Source organism: Opisthocomus hoazin, chromosome 4 (assembly GCF_030867145.1).
Source record: "Opisthocomus hoazin isolate bOpiHoa1 chromosome 4, bOpiHoa1.hap1, whole genome shotgun sequence".
In the NCBI taxonomy this organism is placed as follows: domain Eukaryota; kingdom Metazoa; phylum Chordata; class Aves; order Opisthocomiformes; family Opisthocomidae; genus Opisthocomus; species Opisthocomus hoazin.
The window spans coordinates 60568977-60592044 of NC_134417.1; the positions used below are offsets into that span (position 1 = coordinate 60568977).

A 23068-nucleotide genomic window follows, 5' to 3' on the forward strand; every position below is an offset into this window, starting at 1 on the left:
ATGTTTTCTGAGTAACACACCAAACAACTAATTTATGACAGTGTCCTAAGAACATTCACACAGAAAAATATATGCTCTGAAATGAAGAAGTAGGATTGATTCCCAGAAAACCTAGGATTATATTTAATGCACCTTGGGCAAATTCCACCTTTGTTTCCTAAATGGACACGGTCTTTTCGTACGAAGGCCAGAGACAAAGCTCTGGTGTGCTTTTTATTCTGTGATATATTTAGCGTGATAAAATGTTTCAGGGACTCATTTATCTGTGCTTCTAAGTAAACCCTCCATCAAACAGACTGCTAAGAGCTAGTGAAAGATAATTGTGGAACAGAATTTGTTTATATTTCCCTTTCTGGAACCGAGGCTTGGCTAAGCAACATCTCAAAATAGAGAGGGCTGGAAACAGGGATCAGTTCTCTCTCCTGTGCACAGACCTAAGCCCAGCCCCAAAGAAGGAGCAAGAGTTAGCAGAAAAACAAAAGAAATGAAATCTTCATTCAATTCAGCATTATACCATTTGTCACTTGCAGCAGGAACTCAATCCTTACACTTCTAATTCCAGTCCCTGCCCAGCACGTCATACCGCACATATTTTTGCTGCTGTCCCACTTGTTCCCTCGGGAATGGGGACGTTAGAGATGCTCATGTGAGAGCAGTGGGGCTGCCCCTCCGCCAGAGCACTGCTGCAACCCGCAGCGCACTGGACTTCCTCACCTCCCACATCGCTCCTGTCCAGCGCTCCCCTCTGAGTGCCCTGTGCCTTGGGTGTATTTCAGACCAAGATACACAGGTGAGCAAAACACTGGAAACCTTTCATAACAACAGTATGAACAAGAAATTTCCTTTTTATCAGTTACTATCATTATTAAGACCAATGGTTCTGGTGATGGAGCACAGCTGATTTGTTTGCTGTCAAAGATACCATTCGCTATGAAACCGAAAATATAACAATGGGCCAAGATTACACTGAATACTTTCACCACAGGTACAATGACATTTGGAAGAAAAGGTGCTCTCTCCTTTTCCACTTACGGTTATTTTAATCTATACTACTCCATACTCTTAAAATTTAGGAGAATATTTCCACACCCATGACAGACTAATGTACTACAAATCCTCTGCAACGCTCACTGGAGAAATGCTCCACATCTATACAAATGTTTCATGCTCAGTCATTGCCTTTCTATTTTTACCACATTCCCATCATATTCTGCATCTGAATCAATCCTAGAAGCAGAGAAAGCAGACTTTAATATCAATCTCTGAATTTATGAGCCATCTGAGAAGACAGCCCTTGCGTGAAAGACGAAGATCATTTTAAAATGGAAATAACCAATTTCAAAATGAAAAGGCATGGAGAAGAGTGGATTTTAAATTATAAAATAAACCTCTCCCGATAAAAAACAAAGCCAAGGCTTGAAGAGCGTTCGCTTCAAACACTGGCTTTCTTGAACATCTCCCATGAGACACTGCCAGCTCCTAACATGGTACCAGCTAGGACTCGATCGCTGACAATATGAATACTGGGTTCAGTGCACTAAACATATAAATTTAACTAGTTTGAGGATGTCTGCTACAATGGAAAAATGCAGAACTGGGAAGTGGTTTCTTAGTAATCATCTGTGGCTGAGGCATCGACTTGGTGTGTGACTCTACAGGTCACTGTACCATTCTGCCCCACCAAACCTGAAGAAGAATTGTTGTTGAATGCAACTGGGATGGATCACAACAGCAATCCTATGCACTTCAGTGCACTCCTACATGAAGACAGTAATAACATACATGGCAAAATGAAGCATTTTAAGCTTCAAAGACAGAGCTGTGGATTAAAATCATAAATGTGTATACATACATATACGCACAGACTGCCCCAAAGCACATATATGAGATTATTTAGAAATTATTTTAACCTTTTAAACTCTGAAATGCAAACACGAGAGCAAAAAGTGAAAATAAATTTTTTAAACTTTTTTTTTAAATCAAATCGTTGCCCTAGTATTTGCAAGGGGATGATGCTTGAAATAACTGTTTTGCATTAGCCATCCCTGTAAGTATTTCCGCTGCGCATTATTAGCACCTTTTCTTAGCTTAATTAATCCACTGCCAAGGTTGACTATGTTCATCACCCAAAGGCATTCTCCAGAAGTGTCACATGGGGAGCCAGTGCCAAATAAGTTCTCAGGCTAAAGCTTTACTCACCAGCTTGCTGCAGAGTAGCCTCCTCACGCAGATACAAGCCCCCAAGAATTAACCTTTTTTTGCTCCATTAATACCATAAACACATTGAAAAGACCGTCATACAGTCTATTACTTAATGCAGTGATTCAATCATAAACCAAGACACTGACTCAGCAAGATAATTAATGCACAGAGCTAACTTTCTGTACACCAAGCATCCCACTGGGGTCCAGGACTGAAAACTAGATGAATTCTACCCCATACAGGGTATGTCCTGTATTTCACCTTCCTGAGGAAACAGGGCCTCTCTAAAGCACTGGAGGTCCTGAATGAGGTGGGGTTTGCTGGGTTAGATCATATAGTGATATGGGGTGAATCATCTGACCAAGAAGCCAGAAAGCCAGAGACAAGAGAAAAACAAGCAGGTGGCTGGGAGTGGGGCAGATGAGGAAAACAGGACTGCATGTTTTCATGGCAGCAGGCTGTGAGGTTGGGCTATTCATCTAAAATCCTGCTAAGAACCAGTACTCATCTGATATTGGTCTAACTGGTCACCATTAGCCTAGCCTCTGCTCTGAAAATCTTTGCACTTCTACTACATTTAGCACCTCAGAATAACTAATAATCGTTTCCCACTTGGAGAAAGGGAAAATATATTATTTGAGAGTGTTTTGCTGCAAAGAAAACAAAAAGACACAGCTATTTTCTCTAAAGGTCATCAAAGCCCACGTCATTGATCTCTATGGGAATCAGCTGATACCCATTTGAGCGATTCACTCGAGTGGACTTCAGGAAAGACTAGCCGGAAAATTATTTTGTTTATGGAACTCTGCAGAATAATGTGGAACAATGAGATGTTGCACTCATATGGCTTGTTCGGTCTCATCGCTATTACCTGGCTTATTCTCTTTTTAGCACTGGTAATAATGAACTGGTATTACTCTTTCAATGATTAAGTGGGAAACAGGTATGAAAGATACAGAAAGTATTAGTTTAAATAACAACAGAAGATACCACAGGCAACCCAAAGACTGGTTACCTAACTCCTTGGCATGATTTTTAACTGCCTCTACAGAACTGAGAACTTTGGTTCTAAGTGAAGAAGAAAGGCAGTGTCTCAGTGATTTTTCTCATCTTTTATGGCAGCTTCATAGAGCGGGAAGAAGTAAGTAATTGTACTGTTAAAAATGGAAAATATCCAGGCTTCTATATAGGAACACATTAATTTCATCACAACAACCATCATTGCTCAGGTGAAAGTAAGCCATTGTCTCCTGAGAAACATGATACTGAAACGGAAGTGTGAGAGATGACAATGATTTGGTGAAGTCATTATGTCTTATACTCCACTTTGCTTAATATTAGCAATTTGCAGATACTAGCATTAAAGAATATAGCCTGCAGCCAGATTGCTCCCAAATGAGCTGAGGTTTTTTTGACAAGGCTTTGCTTCACTGTTTCTTTTTATTAAACACACAGAGATATTTAAGAAGAAGGGATAAAAGTCCTTTCTGCGCATGGGGAGAGGACACATATATGAAGGGAACGTAGAAGATACTAATGTACTACTTTCTGATGATTCCTGGAACACAGTACTGCTTTTGTATCAGAAGAACGTGTGCCAACCTCAGATCAGCATTTAATGAACCCAGGCAGGAAACGGGGGATGGGAGAGGGTGCAGAGCGAGCAGGTCCTCATCTCGAGGCTAAAGTCACACATAGGAAACCTGAAGAACAGAAAGTGAGCTTTTGTCCAGATTTCGAAAGGCTCTAAGTGAAAGCATTTCCTTTTCCTCACTGGCAGGCTGGCTTAGAAAAGCTGTGGGGCAGTCGAGGTAACGATGCTAAATTTGGCTACAAAGATTCCAACGACAGCATGAGCAACAGCAGCAAAATTCACATCTTACTTGAGCATGATAAATTGCTCCCTACTGCCCAGGCACCAGCTGTTATCATGAAGATCATTTTGAGACAATAACTTGGACTTCTGTATTGTATTTAAGTCGACTGAAACAATTAAGAAACAAAGACTTTGTGATCTTGAAATAAATCTTCACTGGTATTCTCTACTTCTTTCGCTGTCATTTTTTTAAGCTGTGAAGGGTCATATATTATATTGGTTTGAATAGATTCTATGCTGTACTTCATGCAGGAGTTACTATTTTTTCCTGCTTTACATCCAACAAGTATCAATCAAGGAATACATAGTCATGGAATCTTTCTTTTTTTCACAGCACACAAGTTGTTATTTTTTATACTATTGCACTAGAGACCCATGCACAGATAAGCATTATGTGATTTACAACACAACCATGACAGGCCATGCCTGAGATAGCTTAAAGTCTAAGTTATAGGACAAAAGGATGATGTATGGGCATAGACCAACAGAGTTACAAGAGAAAATAATGAGATGGTATTAGTTAGCATGATGGTGGTATTGCTAGCATACCAGTGGCTTATCATTTGTCCATTTTTTTCCTGGCACTGTGGCAATTTTCAAGAAGACACTGAATGTGGATAATGAGATGATTTTGGTGGATAATGAGATAACTTTGAGATCTCTGTCATGATTTCACTTCAAGCAGGAGGAGCAGAATGGGAGAAAACATACTCTGAAGAGACCCCTATTTCGGTGGGTGCACTGCATAGCATGACAGGTTCCCAGTACATGCTGTGGGCTCCCAGTCGCCATGGTAATATACATGAGTAACAAAGCAGCCTGCCTGTCTATGCCATGCCAGGACCTGGTGATCAAGGAAAAAGTCAAATTCCGCCTCACTACTGCACTAACAAAAATCGCCAAAAGAGGCATACGTAAGGTTCCTAAGAAGCTAATCTGAGGGTAATGGGCTAGGAAGAAATTTCCCAGTTTCCTCCTCAGGGATGTAGGTAGAAGAAGAGGCAGAAGACACTCCTGTGCACCATCAGACAGGACAAATGAGGAGGTAGCTCTTCCTCATCAGAACTATGAAAGCAACCAAAGCCAGACAGAAAGGCAGAGAACACAGGTCAGGTACAAAAACGGTTTCCAGCTTCCTCAGCTGCTTTGTGGAGAGCTGTGAATTACTTTGTCCTTCTGAGAGACCCAATGGTCTCACAGCCTTTCATCTGCGTGGTTCTTGCAGACATGTAAATAGTCTCTGCTCTGCACGGAGTTTCTGACTTCTGCTCTGGCTTCCTGTAGGCAGCCACAGACTGTTTCAGCCACCTTCACATAGCTGAATATATTAGGCATTGGCAAGATGAGCAGTGACTTTTTGTTTTCATACATGACTGACTGACATTTGCTGTAGAAGGCCACGTCCTAATAAAAGACAATACTAGACAATGAACACGTGGGACATTCTCCTGGCTGACAGACTGAGAGACACCAGCATGTAGTACAATTCAGCTCTAGGTTCAATAACCTTCCAAATTCTGGTAATTTAAAATGCTGTTTCTGAAAGAGTTTTAAATTGGATTCCTAAGACTGAAAGCTATTTACACATGCCCTCTAAAGCTCTTCCAAGAACTACACGGCCCTGACCGCTGGGTGGTCTCAACAAGGCGGGAGCACCAGATACAGGATGGAGACACTTTGTTTTTCTGGCTTGCATCACTTAATGTGTTTTCAGCATATATCAAAACTGTTTCTTGCACAACCATTCGCTTTAAGGGGAGTGCTGGTCATATGTGAAACCCTTTAGTCCTCTGCTTTATTTTACTTTTGTAAAAGGTAGATGCTTTATTTATTCAGACGAAGTTAAATAGCCATTCCCTAAATAAAAAAAACAGGTTTAGTGAAACACATGGTAAAACAGCTAATTAGATTAAAGGGGATCTCGCAGCCCTTCAGCTCTCTTCAGGCTAAGGAAGCCAATTTAACAAGATTAGCAAAATTCGTTGATTTCCTAAAGAAGGTTCAGAAATAAAATATTCCCTGAAGCTGTTTTAAATATCTAACTTTTCCTTGTTATTCATGGTAATCTGTATGAAATATAAAATTCTGGTTTATTATCCATGCAAACAAGTGATATCTTTCTAAGAATGACTGACTGACTGAGATGTAGGAATTAGCGTACTGCTTGCATTTAGCCAGAATTAGAGCTCTTCATATTTTTCGTGAAAAGCTGATGAGTGTGATATATTTCCTGTTGATATTTTTCTGCATGTAACCTGTGAGGCAAAAGAACCAGTCTCTTGATAGAATTCTTAGTAATTTCCATTCCTTAGCACAGAAACAGCACCTCCTTCCATTTGCACCAGCCGGGCTATACAGCGGTTTCAAGGAGGCCATGGTTTCACTGGGCCTCTTGAGTCCTCATTACATGTCAAGTCTGCTGAAACCATGGCATATTATAGCTATGTCAGGTCCATCTTAATCTTCTTCCGTGTAAACTAATACTCTTTTCAATACTAAACAGAGGATTAAAAAGCAAATATTGTCTTGAAACACAGAATAAAAGAACAAGGATATTTTAAAACTAATTCTCATCTTCCCTGCCCATCTTCAAATTCTACTATTTTTTTGCACTTTCATAGCACTTCTGGGAGCCAAATTGCATCTGAGTTCTCAGGAGGTGTGGAGGAGAAAGAAGAAGGTGAAACAGGCCATTTAATAGAGCGCATCCCTCATTTGAACAGTAATAACCACATTTAGATACACATGACTGGCAGTCCTTCTGGTTAGGTCTCCACTTGTTATTCTCTCCCCCACTTCTGACCATATACACCTGTTGGTTCTAGCTGGGAAGAAGCAGTGGGAATACAATACCATACTTCCCGCAAATACAGCGAATCCCACTCTTCAGCCTAAATCCTCCAACATTCATTGAATCACTGATTTTGCACAAGAAAAAATACTTTCTTCATTGAAGAAGTGCCGGTGATAATCCCCTGCCCCAAAAGTCGAGGCTTTTGACCCCTAGATAGAGGATTAATTTTTTATAGAATAATCATGTTCATGACTATGTTGTTCCCCAAGCCCCATAGAAGAAGGAATTAGTTAATAGGGTGACTAAATCCCACAGATTTTAACCTAGGAAAATATCCAGCAGTAATAAGTCATTGATGGCAGGCAAAAAGTATAATCTAATATTCCACCAACCTTGAGCAACTCATGATGAACCACCATCACCTTCTCACCCCAGTTTAATGGGGCATCAGTGTCATCAGTAGATGAGAGCTGGGCAGGTCTAGATTGCTGAAGCGTTAGAGTTGTCCAAAGGCAACACAGTACAGGATGCCAAGAAAACAAAAGCAACCAAAATGTAGTGTATTTTGCTTTCCTAGCAGAGGAGAGCTATGGGCCAAATTCAGCTCAGGAGTAGGAAGGCACTTCAGCTCCACTGAACATAAATGCAGGTAAAATTGGCCCACAAATTGTTTGGACTTTCAAAATATGTTTGTCTAACTTCTGTAGGCAAGGTTGACTTTGTGAAAGGATCTCTCCATGTTAAGGGAAGTGAGGAGAAAAACCCCACCTGTTTAAAGTCTTAATTAGACAATGACACTGCACCTTCACAATGAAACTGAACTAAAACAAGTTTACTTTTCGATAGGTTCTTCATGCTCTGGGATATAATTCCAGTCCCCTACAACTTAATTCGCTAAATATACAATGCAACCTTCCATCTGGTAGAGTAATTTAACAGGAATAATTGTGCACCACCATAACTCAACGAGACACTGAGGAAAACCATTGAAATGCTATTTCCTTTCCTTTGGAAGAGAATTATGTACAATTTCAGCATGCTTTGCATTTCTAACAGTTAAAGCCAACAGGGAGGTATCACTCTCATTTATATTACTTTCCCATGAGAAAATCAAAAGCAAAGTACAAAGCTTATGCCGTTGTTCATGAATGGCTCAGTAATACTTACTTGGCTTTAGCCAGAACATGTTATTTGGCAGCTAAAACCCTTAATTAAGAGTTGTGGGTTTGAACAGATTTTTCAGTGAAACTATGTTTTGCAGGAGTTTGGAGAAGTGCAATCTTTACTAACCAACGTCTTCTATTTTGGATGATCTGATACCATGTGATTTCCACTTTTCACTTCTCTGTCCATTTCTGTCTTTTTGCCATCTTTTAGATGTTCTTGTTTACTTTTCTAAAAGTTTTTAACTGTCCCTGCCCTAGATACAGTGGAAGAAAAATCCTAGTCTCACTGAAATCAAACAGGACAGTTTCTACTGACTTCAAAGAGCCTCAGATTTTATATGCAATATTTTGTAACTTATTTATCCAGAGGGAATAGACTTTGAAATGCCCATTAAAACCATTCCACTTCATTTTCAATGGCCATTATGGTCTTAAAATGCTTTTGATTTTAGGATTGCTCCCTGTTCCTTATTTAATTTAAGCTGTTTCCTTTAAGTTCAAAAGTTGAAAAGGTGTCTAGTACCTGATTACCTGCTTATCAAAAAGTTACGCAAGCTACTTGTTAAAGCTAATCTATAAAACATTTCTCAAAACATACACAGTTTGTGTAAGAAAACCTTTACGTAACCACACGAAGCAGAACTTTGTAATTCAGTTTTGGCTGCGCACTGGGCAGTAAAAGAAGAACTAAGACAGTATTTAGACAAAGACTATATCATTAGTCTAGCCATCAAGAAGGTTCAGTATCTAGCACAGCAGAGTAATTACTGGAAAGACAGAACGTGATGCATATACAAGTAGTGGGATTTTTGCTAAAACAGAAATACAGTGAAAAAGCCTTATCTAGGTCATCTTGAAACTAAGTAAGAATCACCCACGCATAACACCTTTGCTTCCTGCAATTAAAAGTAAGCGTTAAATAAAATATATTAGAGGAACAATCTTGCACTGATGGGAAGACTATGATGGTCTTTACGTGAATCACCCCAGTGATGACTCCTGTTCAACCCTGGTGCAGGCCCTGGCAGCTTTCATGATACCAAAGCACACCTACACAAGTTCTTTTCTCTCTGACATTGTCACTAAGCCTACCCTAGCGTTCATTGTATTTAGTTTTAAGCTATGTCAAAAAATTTCCCCTCTAACTCAAGCTAAACTAGAGTGGTAGCGCACCCCTCCTTGCCCCCAGCTGAGGAGGCTGCAGAACCCTGATGGACCCAGGACAACTGTGGTCCAGCACAGTAGCTACGACAGTATTACATCTCCTTAAGGCTGCTGGTTCCTGGGGGCTGAACTCTGTTCTGGCCCATTCATTACATGAATCCTGAAGAAACTGTTAGCAACAGTTTGCTTCAGATTCCCTCTTCAGCTGCAAATGGAAGTTTCTTCTCTTTCTAAAACCTCTTGCAACTAATGATGCCCTCTCAAGTTATTCACAGTGAATTTAGGAAGGCTAAAAGAGACTGCTGATTAATGGGAAGCGAAGTCAAGAAAAGAGGGGCTGGGAGTCAGGATACTTTTTTTTCCCTCCCTCACTTTGTGATAAGCACCGGTGATTTCAATTGGGCCCATCACCTAGTCCAAATCTGTCAAGACTGTTCATTAACCTGGGAAAAGCAGGACTCTAAGAGGCAGGAATGTTTAGCATCGCTGAAAAATGGGATAAAATGAAGAGAACCATATCATGATTGCCTTGTTTCCCTGCTTCAGTAAACAAAGTGCCTCTCCCATTTATTGTGCTAACTCATAAACTCAGAGAAAAATAATGCTTCTCTCTACTGAGCTTGACTTCTTCCTTTTGGCAGACATGGTAATTGAGGGTTTGTGATCCTATAAGCCTTTTTTTTTATTGAAGACCAAAAGAACTCCAGCTTTTTCATATTCTGTTACTTCACAGGAGAGTGTTTTCCTAGTAAATGTGAACAGAAATGCAATTTGGTGGCACGAAAGGGAAAGGGAGAAAAACTTTCACACACTAAATGTTTTCTTCTCAGTTTCAGCTGCTCCAGTAAATTACTGAGTCACCAAACACAGAAAGAATAATGGTAAGGAAATCTTTCACTTAATTTCTTTTTTGAAAAAAAATAGATCTGCTGAGTTCTCAATCAGGAATCTTTCACTCTCATTACACAAGAGCTATGCTGTTATTCTACTGCCTAATCAGGTTAACTTAATAAGGTTTTTACAAAGTGATCTTCATGACTGGGTAGCACAACCTTCTTCCTCTCTTTCATCACAATATTAAACAATCCTTCATCTCTTCTTTTTTCCTGTATGAAATCACATAAATTCCCTCCTGCAAGCAAGAATCTTGTACTATTTGCTATTTAAAAAATCCCATGCTATATTTACACTAAGCATGCTTCCAATTTTTGGAAAGCGAGCTACAAACATCTTCTCAAACCGTACTATTGTGAGTAATCTTCAGACCCCTAAGCAAAATGTAAGTTGTAAGCTTACAACTCCATCGGCAAGGAAAGATTCAACTCACATACAACCCAAATAAATGGAAATACTGATTGACATTCCCATTCTGCCACGATTGTGCTAAACTCAGGAAAGAAAGAACAGTTTATACTTGATATGACGATGTCCCCAGGAATTTCTTCCAACAAAAGCCAAAACATGTGGCAAAATGCAGAAATTCCATGTACAGCAATATTTTTAAAAAGCATGCAGCTTTGGTTAGAGAGCTAACCTTTATTGGGAGTTTACTGGCTTTTGCTGGTTTGCATCAACACTAGCAAACAGAAAATGAAATGTTAATGATTGAAGAAAATGCAAATGTTTTGGCCGTTTGCCAGAATTTCTGCACTTATTTTGACAAGGTGAAAAAAACCCAAAACACTTTCTTTGGAAAGATCTTCTACCCTACGAAACCCATGTTGTTTGCTACGTTTTTGTTAGTCTTACAGTAACTTCATCAAGCAGACAATATTTTCCCAGATAGACAGACATAGAATTATGGAGATCAACAATCAAGAGTTTCCCATATTAAATGATCAAGTCTTCAGAAGTGCACAGCTCCCATCAGAGCTCTTACAACAGTCAGTATGAATTTCAAAAGTGTTCAGTAATACAAAGGAATATTCAAACCTCTCCGGGTAATTTAGATGCATTAGTCTCATTGAAAGTTAATGAGCCATGTGCTGCTCAGGCTTTTGGCTGCTCTGCAGAAAACACACGTTACGACCGGTATCCATGGTGAAAGTCATAGGCATTTTTAAAATTTGATCTTATGCTGTTTAGGCTAAATTCTGCTCTTAGCTACAGATGTGTAGCTTCTTACGGCATATTTATCTGTCCAATGAAGCAATAGTTCCCCTTGCTCTGCTCTTTTGAAAGTCTGTCAACACAGAGCATCTGAATGCAGCTGTGCAAAGAGCTGCGTATCCTGGCCTCTAGCCCCTAGGACAGTCCCAATCCTCCACGCAGCCATGCTGTGTGAAGCCTACTGCTGACAAGCGCTGCTGCATCTCATACAGAAAGGAATAACCCACATGGCTAAGAGAGTTATTGAGTAACCACAGTCAGTGCACTAGGACATTAACTCTCGCACCTAACCATAAACAGAGATAGAGCAAGACTCTTAAGTCTTTCCCTATTTATCAATGCAACCCATCATTCTAGATGCTCGAAGTAAAAGTTGCAGAGAGTATTTTCCTCTTTACCATAGTCTCTCTGAAGTAATTTTTAAAAGATTAATAAGGAGATGCCAATTCAGGACTAATTAAGCAAAGGTTAAATAGATTACTGAAGAAGAAAGTGAGCAAGCAAGACTCATGATTTACAGTGCCTGTGTGACAGTCGGTGTTCCCTTAGCACTGAAAAACACATTAGGATGTCAGGAGAGAATCATTCAGCTTTGCTGCCCATTAAATCTGATCTTAGAGTAACTAATTCACTCACAATTAACTTCCAAGAGCATTACATTGAGGTTAGAGAAGAGACAGATACCTCCATATTTCATATTATGAATATGGAAAATAAAATGGAGAAGCAAACAAAGCTGTGGTTGAAACCCACAACAGGTATTTCTTTCTTAAGTCTGAAAGGAATGTGAGGTCTGCTTCCCTATGAATTGCTGACTTCATGCAGGTTCAGCACCACAGAGGGTTTACCAGGAGCCAGTGGCAATAAGCGTTCATAGCCTAAAGGAAAGGAAAAGAGGTTCACCCCTCATGGCAAAGGTCAGATTTCCACAGGCTTATGGCCTGTCCATATACATGAGTGTTCATGGGGACATCTTTGTCTAGTAAGGTCCCTTGAGGGTGACATAGGCTCCATGATGTCCCCTCTGCCTGGAGGATGGCCCTAAAACCACCCAGATCAGTTTAGGGTCATTTGACTTGTGTCGATCTGGTTCCTGTTGCTTTTACCCTCAACCTGATGAACAATCATTAGAACCTTTGGGGGGATGTTGCTGAAGGCTGGAAGTAAACAACTCTAGTATACAGAGAGGCTGGACGTGTAAACAGGATGTTTAACAGTTGCAGTTTTCATGAACATGGAGAGCTATCACATATACTCTCTTCCTAACATACAACGTGCCGTACACGTAATTTTTATTTGTTTATCAGAACCACTATGTAAATGTCACAGAAATGGTTATGCTGATGATTATATTAGTATTTGTCTATTTATTCTGTAGATATCTTTTCAGAGAGCCATCATGTCCTTTGTGCAATTTTGGAAATGATGCATTGCATGCCCAAATATTTGGAATAACATATAGAAAACATCTGGATTTAATTGTATTACAGTCCTCTTATGCAGACAATGGGAATTGAATTAAGGAATATTTTGAAACCCCCACAGAGATAAAAAAGTATTAGCAGCTGCACGAGAACTTTACTGTTACAATGTTTAAAAATGTTTTGTTTTACAGATCAACAGTCTGACACATCATAAATATCAATCATAACATTTAAGATACATAAACACGGAAGAAAAATTAAAACTTGCATTTCAAAAACATGTAGATGAATTCATAGCATTTAGAAGATGTAGAGTGTATCCTTTTGTTTAAAAAATGAAAACATATATTCTGTTGGCACAGAAAATGTATGCTGTACAGTGGCATTAAGCAGGGAACCACATAAGGGCTTATTGTGACTGAATAGCCTGAACAAGATTTTATAGAATCTTGTTCTACTGCCACCATATTGTACAAAGAGTAATTCAGCTAGAATAAATTAGCATTTTGCTTTTCATGCTTTCATTCCTTTTAAAATATTTGGGGATATAATATGAGCTTAGAGAGTCTGCCTCAAAGTATTAGATACAGACTGGATTTTCTTTCTGAATGTAGGCTGGTTCCAAATGCCACTTCTTTTCAAGTCAGTACCAGTTTTGCAGTTAGTTTTCAGTCTCCCAGTGGCTAAATCACATTCAAAGGCTCTTAGCACAGTAGGGGGTCAAACTTTCTCTCTGAATGTAACTATATCACTCAACAGCAGACTCATGCAATAAGCAATCTAATGTTTTCTTTTCTTTTTTTTCCCCCTTTCCTCTTAGTGTCTCCCTGCATTCCTGGATACCGGTCACTGCACCAAGGACCTGAGGCAACAGCCACATGGACTCCACCACCATGCTTCCAGCTTTCCTTATGGTGCAGAAAAAGTCAAGTCTACAGTTCACCTGCTGTCAAGACAAAAGGTGTAGTTGCTAAAGTCTCTATAAAACATTCTGAAATGTTCAAACGAACATTTTCTTGTAGAATATTACACATTCATATGCGTAAAAAGCATACACAAATGTATGCATATGTATGCATGCATGTGCATATATGCATACAAACTTTGACAACCAATGACACAAAATATAACATTAATCCAATTCCTCTTCTTTCCATTAATTGCCTTCAACTTGTCCTGAAAAACTTTGTCTAAAGGCAGCATACCATCTGAAGACAGATACTGTATCTACCATGCAAGAGAGAGCGACCTATTAAACCCAGAAGTAATACTGAGACAAAGAAAATCATGCCATAAAAGATCCATGAAATCACAGTCTGTTTAGAAACTAAATTTATCAAGACTGAAGCTTGCACTCGCTGTTAGCATGGGGAAACACCGTCTCTTGGTACCATGTGGTCAGTCCGACCTCAGAAAGATGTAGTCAGGATCTTTGAACTTACCCATAGTACCATCCCGAACAGGCTTTGTGGATTATGATACATGCCTTGCCGATGGACAGCTGGGTTAAAATAAAGGGTGAGAGAATTGCTGGGCAAGGGGCTCAAATAAACTATGCTAACTCACCCGTTTTACGAAGTGGAAAGTCATCCTTGGCATCCTGCGCTCCTGGTAAAGTGTATTTGTAGGGTGGCGAGGCCCCGCTCAGGGGTGGAGAGCTTTGATCCAGTGAGGTATGGTGGGCAGCCCTGCAGCAGACACGGAGAGGTCACAAATTAGCAGTCACTGAGGTGACCAGCAGTAACTACCGACACATGTTGTACACATGTCTCAGCTGTGTTTATGTTCTTGTTCGCCTAAGTGTGCACAAACCACAGGCTCATGTAACCAATTTCACTTTTCCAGTAAGTTATGGAAGTCCTTGGGATTCCCAAGAACGCACTTTTTGCACTCATTATAAAAGTCACATAGGATAAGAGTCATGTTGACCTACAGACAGGATCTGTCACCAGTCTGGGGAACTGACCATTTTAGATTGTTGCATTTTAATATGAACCAGCTGAGGCACAGCAAAAGCCATTTAATTCTTGTTTATCATGTACAAAGAGATGTACATTGATCCAGCCTCTTCTATCAAAATGTGGGGGATTTTCAGGGCAGGGGGGGCTTGCATAAAACTAACCAGAAATACTGAGTTGCATTTAAGTTCAGTTTGTAAGCTTTGTGAGCACACCACTCTGCAGCACATAGCACTCACACCAGCAGAGAAGATCCAAGCTGAAGGGTGCTTTCTGACAACTGCTGGATGAAAGAACTAGTGTGGGCAGATCTTTCTGAACACGGAAACTGCAAATTGCAAAGAAATTGCATCATTTGGCCCAAAGACAGGGTTTGTGGGGTTTTTTTTGTTTGGTTGGTTGATTTTTCTATTTAGGGGGAAAGAGAGGGAAAGGAGGGAAACTTTCAAACTTTGTGTTTATTGAAACGTAATTTTACTTGGCCTTTTACAGAGTGTCTCCCCATCTTTCCAGTGTAGTGTGGTTAATCAATAATACGTCTCTGTCAGAAGGGGCACTACCATGAGAGGAAGTATGACTTTCCCTAGCAGAAGGAGAGCTTCTCATTCTCAACCATCGGAAGACTCAGAACTAAACTGGGATTATTAGTCCAGAAATCTTAAACACTCGAGAGAATTTAACATGTTATTTGAAAAAAAAAAATTAAGTACTGTATCTCCACCAGAAACAATGTAACTATATATTAAATCATGTTAGCACAATGCTCTGATTACCTCAGAATGGAAACTCCAAGGGCAGGCCTTCAGTAATTTATTTTTTTTTAAAGAGCAAGTACAAGATGGAAATCTAGTGTACCATACTCATTTCTGTTTGTCCTATTGAAGGTCAGTTTGGGCATAACATTGAAGTCTTTCAGAAATGCAGTCAGAGTTCATTTTGCTGGATTGACTTATGTGTCTGTTGTTACAGGGAAGTTAAAACGGAATTAATTAGTACAAAAAAAAAGGGGGGGGATAAGACCTGTAAACTCTTAAAATGTTAATAAGCCCATCACAGGACTCAGCAAAATCACTTGTTTCAATGGTCTAACCAGATTCCTATCACGACCAAGGCATCACACGAATATGCAGCTTTGGATACTAAAATCTAGAATTTGAGTAAGAAAAGCTAAATAACCACCATCCTTCTCAAAATCCTTTTGAGTTACACCATTCAAGTAACTCCACTGGAAAGAATCATCTCTTCAAGAAGAAACGAGTTTTATGAATCATTCAATATCCAGGTAAATCAAACACAATGTTGTGCTAACTGCAAACATTGAAGAGATTTGGAAAAATGACAGGTATAGCTGTAAAATTTGTGACAGCATCAACAGATGAAGCAGCTGAAATAAAAAGTCTGTACAAATTTCTGACAGCATCTTGTTCTGCATAGCTCTCATCTCATCACTCAACACCAAGAACTCTTCAGTTCAACCAGACGACATATTACACTTTTGGCTTTCGCCAACTTCTTGGCTGAACTTCTGTCCTGTTCTAGAGGTAGACTCTTAATACCACTGCTGGAGAAGCATTCTGGCAAGTTTTAACAGATATCATGACGAGGCAAGGAAACAGCTTAATCGTGAACATACGTGTACCAGAGCTTGGGGTGACGGCTCATGGAATGGTTCTTCCCATTTGCTGGAGAGTCTTTTGTTGCCGATTTACTCAACAGGAACTCTTGAAGTTTCTGTTTCACTTCTGTACTGGCCACTGCCCCTAAGACACACAGAATTAAGCATATCTTATCTTTACTCAAAAAAATGGCATTTTTAAAGCAAACAAAAACCAAAACAGAAAAAAGAGCCTGTGTCTTTCTGCTGGAAGTGTTGTAAACTATAAAAAATACTGGTGGAAATCAGTCAAAATGAGATAACATTTGGATTAAATATTTGTCTGTAGAAGAGTGAAGTTGGCCATAACCCAGAAATCCAGTGAAGTCATAAGGAATATTTCAACAGTACGTGAGGCCATTTATCCCAGGCCAGATGTATCTATGGAATTTAAATTATTTCCTAAAAATTCCCAAATAAAAAACCAAGGATAGAACTAAAAAGATAGCAACAAAAGGTCACTTTGAGTTTGCGGTAAAGAATGTTTTTTCTTTCAGTAACGTAATAGCAATTGCACAGCAGAACTGCCCTCTGAACACTGACTTGGCTATGAGCAGAACACCACAGAAAGAGCCAGCAGTGAGCCTTTTTATTCAAGCCACTTAACAGTCTGTACCTGTGATGTCTGGAAGACAGACCACAGTCTAAGACATGAGTCTTAGTTGACAACTCTACTCTTACGACACAAAACCAACAGAAAGACCAAAATGCCAGGAAGACACAGTGCTTTTTGGCCTCTCTTGGTGACCAGCTTAATACAGTACAAGAAGCAGGTCATGTCAATGTCAGGTTAAACCACAACTCCTACTTGCAGCATGGAACATGTTTCTTTACTCACAGTCATCATACTCTTCATAAAAAAAGCACAAAAAAGAAAAAAAAAGTTCTCTCAGTTTTCCATAAACAGTGACAAAAAAGGAAAGAAAACCGTTTCTTTGAAAGTCGCAGCACTAAGGCATACTGATGCTCTACGTGTCTGGTTACCCAACCCTGACACCGCACAGCTAGCTGGTGAGCATGTCCCCCTGCGACCCAGTTCCTATAAAATGCCTCTACTACCCCTCAGCTTCAGACCCCTAACTCCCCTCCCCGCACCTTCCTTCCCTCATCTGGTCATTAAATAGATCAGCAGCAGCAGCAAACACTGGGGCTGGGCCCAGAGGGTCACAAGTGCTGCCTGACTGGCTGCTACATACTGAACAGCCACCCAGTAAGCCACACTGAGAAGGGAACCACTGAGTTCACATCGCTGCTCTTCCTTTGGTGGGAGCACTAACAAAGCCCAACTGTTTATACGGAGGCTGATTTTTCACACCACTTACAGGAATCTTTCATTCCTGCAGTTTCTGCCACCCTCCCACTGCTGGGTCAATAGGCTGGTGATGCCTTCATGGATTCCTCGGTCACAAAAGTACTGGAAGCACCACGGACACCTTAATATTTAAACCTTACAATATGGTACACCTACAACTGTCGAACTGATGCATTTTTCCACCTAATAAAAAACAAGCAGGAGCATAATGTAAAGCTCTTTTCTGCTTCGGTCTCTGTCAGTTAATTCTTGTGGTCATTTAGCAGGGCAAGTAACAATATCTGCTTGTGCAGTTTCATTATGAATACCTTCACAGTGTACTTCAACCTGACTTTTAAACTGACCTCACAAAGGAGAATTATTTGTATCTGTCTCCCTCTAGTGAGCACCAAATTCCCGCAGTATCCTTGATATCTGTCATTTGCCTTAAAGCTATACATGAGCTAGAAATAACTCTTGGTTGGGCCTCATGAAATGGCATCAACAGCAAACACAAGGCAGTTCAAAAAAGTACTAGCAAAAGTATTCAGATGTCTCAGCCAAAGATATTCTTAAAATTTCGCTGTATTTTCAATCTTGAAACAATGCTCAAATTAGTTAACCTGCAAGTAATTTGATTTTTTGCTGTTTTGTAGTGCTTTTCGTATTGGGAAATAAGCTCTTCAGAAAGAAGTTCTCAAGTGAAGCTTTAGGCTTTCATATTCCCTCCTTTCATATAAAAGGAGCCAGATTCTTGAGACACATAGACACAGGTCTGTCAAAACATGCTTTCCTACTGCCCTTGAAGCCTGCACACAAACCAGCAATATGTTTCTGTGGGTGCAGCCCTGCCTTTCTGCATGCACAGCCTCGACTTCTCCAGTTGCGTATTTCGCACAGTAATTGGCTTGCTTCAGGTTCCTGTTCATCATCCATTTCGGCTGGGAGAATCAAGGGGGAACAGATTAATTTCTTATTTGGATTCATGGTACATGGGCTCTTACTTTCTCGGCCTCTTTCTTTGCCTCGGAGGGGAGGAAGCTGCTGTTCCCTGCGATGCCTCTCCAGCTCCTGCTCTTGTCTCTGCTGCTCCAGTTTCTGCTCTTTTTCAAGGAGTTCTTGCTGTTGTTTAATGGCTAGGAGTTCCTGTTGTAACTTGCACAGAACAAAAATACGTGAGAAAGTGCAGTTTGCACTGTTTTCTAGGTCAGCCCTGGCTAAACAACCCTTTGAATAACTGAGTATTGGTGCTTGCTTTTGTGCTTACAACTTCTTTTCATCTCTTAACTGACTTTCCCCAGTCGTTTAAGCAGAATAGTGCATTCTTGGCTGTCACTAAAATGAACTCTAACATCAGGTAACAGCCTGCTGCTCTGGTTTTATTTTTTTCTCTTTTGGAAAAAATGCCTGGAAACGGCACAGGGTTTGTTGCCAGCGCATCACCCAACCCTGGCTGCTGTGCTCCGCTGCAGTTGTCAGCTCCATTGGGCGGAAGCTTAGCACAGTAGCATAATGGCAAGTAGACCAGAAGGAAAAAACGAAAAGAAAGGCAAGATCATAAATTCCCGGTCAAAATCCATTATAGCAATCCTACCATAGTGCATGTAATCACATAGATCATTTTATTTTTACACTATATGAGGCAGCTCAGAGAAGAGTGAAAACACAACACACTGAGGCCCTGCCTCTGTTTTACAAATGCAAATTATGCACTAGCCTATCAGTTTGATTTGTGGGCACAAATTAAAACAGTAGCCCAAAAAAAGCAGTATTTTAATATACTCAAAACTGCACATACAGCAAAGATAGCCATATTGAAGTCTGGCTGAAAATCCAGCCTTGTAAAAGAGGTAGTTTGATTTTCTGTGGATGCAGCGGCCTCATGAGCTTGATGATTCTCATAGTACTGCCTTGGTCTGCTGTGAGCAACTTGCTGGTAGGTACCAGCAGTTTTGCTTGAAAAGGCTTTAATTACCCAATACAGAGAAATAAGCATTCAAACACCATCCCCCAGTCACAGTGAACCTTTCAAGCATGTTCCCTTTTCATGTCTGCCTAAGCATACTCAGTTTGCAGATAAAGTGAGGGATAAATGAAAAAAGTTGCTACCTTTATGTGCTCCTGGAGCTGGGCCTGATGCTGGCGGGTCAGGTTTTCATGCTGTTTCTGAAACTCTGCAATCAGCAGTTGTTTCTGAATTTGCTGCTGCTGCTGGATCAGAAGTAGTTCCTGCTGTAGCTGCTTTTCACGCATAATTGGGTCCACCATGGGAACCATCATCCTGAGATCAGTTCGCAAGTCTAATGGCGAGATAGGCTCTAATCCCACGGGAACCTCTGACTTTACATCCACTGTGGGAAGAAAACAACAAAATGTGAATATATTAAATATAACTGGAGAAGGAGAATAGAGATCATTCCTACTGGGGAAAAGACCAATTTCATTCAAAGACTGTTTCAATGTACAGGTCTAACAACACATTAATGCAATCTATGCTGTATGCAAACTTCAGGAATTCCTACTAGCAACTGGAGAATTTACAAATTATTTTATCACTTGCTTTCCATTCTCTGCAAAAATATTCCCAGATTAATATTCTGCTAAATAGACTAACAAGCAATCCAGTTCTGAAACCATGTCACAGCCTAACAGAGCAACGTTCAGTGAGAATCTCCTGGGCACTATTAATACTTCACTATAAACACTCAGGGCTGTTCTTCAGCGTAAGATGAAGGCCCTCCAGTTCTCACTGCATTGCAAAAGATTTTCCAAAGCTAGCGTGTAGATTTTCTGAGGATGGTGTTACACATGAACAGTTATCCAGTGCTACACAGCTACTGCATGTAAATATACCCAGCAAACACATAGGAATAACACATACAAAATTACAGGAAAATAATTTGACACACAAAATGAGAAGTTTTAACATAGCTTTTTGAGAAGTGACCACCATGCTTGGAGTGGATTAGACATAACACACTATATATGGCTTGTAAGAAAACGAAAACCTCTTGAATTATTCGTTTGCTGTAGCAATGGTATATATTGTTAATTCAGCATTAAAGTACTTAATGAAAAATCCTGTGTTTTTCTATATTCTTATAGAAATGAAAGGGACTAAAAAGTAGCAGAAGAGAGAGATTTGATGATTTTCACTACAATATTTGTAAAGCTCAGGTTTTCACATTAAGTGAAGAGACAGAGTCTAACTTTATTTCAGAAGAACAAAAACCTAACAAGCAACATTTCTACAACAGAAAAAAAAAAGCAGCTGAGGGTCTTTGTTAAAGCTCAGCAGTTCTGATTCCATCCACGAGAGGACAGTGGAACACAAACACATTCACTCCTGTTCCTACTGCTCCACTGTCTTCACAGGAAAATGAGATTATTAACTGAAAATAAACATGCTGTCGGAAGTGACTAGGGAAAAAGATTTTAAGCATATCTTCTCCTTTTGCTCTGCTACAGCTGTATTTGTTTTCAAGGAGAAAACCAAAATGAAACAGAAATATTCTAGCAAGCAGGAGCAGTAAAATTGAAGTATGAAAAGCTGAAACTGCAGCATATGTAGAGAACTGAATTCTAACTGTACAACTAAATCTATTAGTAAAAAGTTTTGTAAAAAGAAGAGATGAGGCACCAAATCTCTTCTACTGATGGTATTCTTTTCTTCTCAAAATTGTGGAAATGTACAATTTTCTGGGGCTTTTTTTTTTTTTTTTTAAATCCTAGTAACTGTGATTGTAAATTTCAGAGCATAATTTGCCTTCTTAACCCGCTATCTCAACAGAATGATTGTGTCCAAGTGCTTACTTTTGTTCTGAGACTAATCACTAAATTATAAAAAATCACCTTTAACTTACAAAAACTACTCTTGATTACAAATAATTGCCACAGACCAAGAGAGACGGACAGGCAGCCCCCCAGCCTTTCATCCCATTTATTCAGCAGCAATCCACATTCCATTTGTCTAGACTAAATATAGCCGCGTTTATACAAGAAATCAATAGTGCTTGCAGAGAGCAGAGTAAAGACATGAATATTTCATCAAACTCGGAGAGAAATGGCAATCAGCAAACTGACAGCAAACCGTGTAGGCTGACTGGCCCTCCAGATAAGTCTCCGGTACTTGGACAATGGCTCATTGCCTGCAAGTCACAATCTTATCATCAGCGCTCTTCTATTTTTAACTTTAATTGCATTGTAGGTGACAAAGGCTTATCATGTTTAAAGTGGACAGATGGATTTTCTTACATCTTCTGTGACAGGATAATAAGCCTTACTAGGAGCAATAATAGTAACCAGAGCTTGGCAAACCCTGCAGGGTTTGGTTCACAATAGTGTTTGCAAACCGAGCACTGCAGTTTATTCTGCAGATATTGGATACAAATCAACCCTCACAGCTCTGCCCGGCAATTCAGGCTGATTATACTTCTGATCTCTGACGAGCATCCCGCTTCTTCATTTTCAGGGCTCTTCTCATGAGGGGAGGCCTCCAGATTTCTCCAACAATGGAAAATTCCTTCCACTGTTCAGAAAAAGTACAACTGAAATCAGGTTCAGTTTAATAAGATACACATTTCCAAGAATTTTTGCACACTCAAATAATAAATCTAGCACTGGAATATCTACTTCATCAAGTTCAGCTTTACCTCACCGCTCAACCTGGAGGAAAACAAACATTGAGGTAGTTCTAGAGACTTGAATCAACACATACTGTTTCATGTCACTTAAATGCCATCATTTACTGACAAATAGAGACAAGCGTTTATTTCCTGGCATAAATATTACTAACTGTAAGGTTACGACCGATACTACTACTAACGGCTGACATTGCGAATACTAACTTCTGGGGGTAATTACTGTCTTAAAACTGTAACGGCTAATAGTTAGCTGGGTAAAAGTCAACCTCATCAACGAAATTATTCCAAACAAGTAACTATAAAATGACCAATCAAACGGAATGGTTTGCTACTGTCTGTTAGGCGGTCCTAATGCCACAGGCCATCTACATTTTCCTTGTTAACAGCTGGCAAGAAAGAGACAAAGGAGCCCCATGGAGCTACATCGGTGTGAAAAATGTGTAATGGAGCAGAGAATCAGGAGCAGGGTCTCTAAAAGCTTTGACTTTTAGCCGAAGCATCTTCCCCTCTGCAACCCCAACGCAATTTTAAGTCTCAAAAGAGCAAAGGTGATGCAGGATGTTTATTCTCATCAGGACTTTTAAAGGTTTGTTTTTTTTTCACCCCCTCTACACAGATACATGTATTTTTCAGGTAGAAAAGCAATGTCCTAATCAGTGCCCTCAACTTCCAAACATCATGAGAAGCAGTGGGATGCAGGACTTTAACAACAGGATTCATCAAGGTATTAGCCAAAGAAGGAAAAGGATGGATCATGAAAGAAAATATCAGTCAGAGCTTGATAAAG

The 23068-nt window shown here is 39.9% G+C and overlaps 1 protein-coding gene across 17 annotated transcripts in view; it reads right to left on the reverse strand.

Annotated features, from left to right (window-relative positions):
• The window catches only part of HDAC9 (histone deacetylase 9), a 499199-nt gene that overhangs the window by 219653 nt on the left and 256478 nt on the right, over positions 1-23068 (reverse strand). For 11 of the 17 annotated variants that reach the window (XM_075419200.1, XM_075419199.1, XM_075419193.1 and 8 more), the window contains 4 exons: positions 19748-19989; positions 18643-18793; positions 16327-16453; positions 14302-14423 (listed from right to left, as the gene is read on the reverse strand). In XM_075419200.1, the coding sequence (XP_075275315.1) occupies positions 14302-14423; positions 16327-16453; positions 18643-18793; positions 19748-19989 (642 nt within the window). The remainder of the gene's footprint in view (positions 1-14301; positions 14424-16326; positions 16454-18642; positions 18794-19747; positions 19990-23068) is intronic. The other 6 variants (XM_075419195.1, XM_075419207.1, XM_075419192.1 and 3 more) reach the window with 3 other exon arrangements.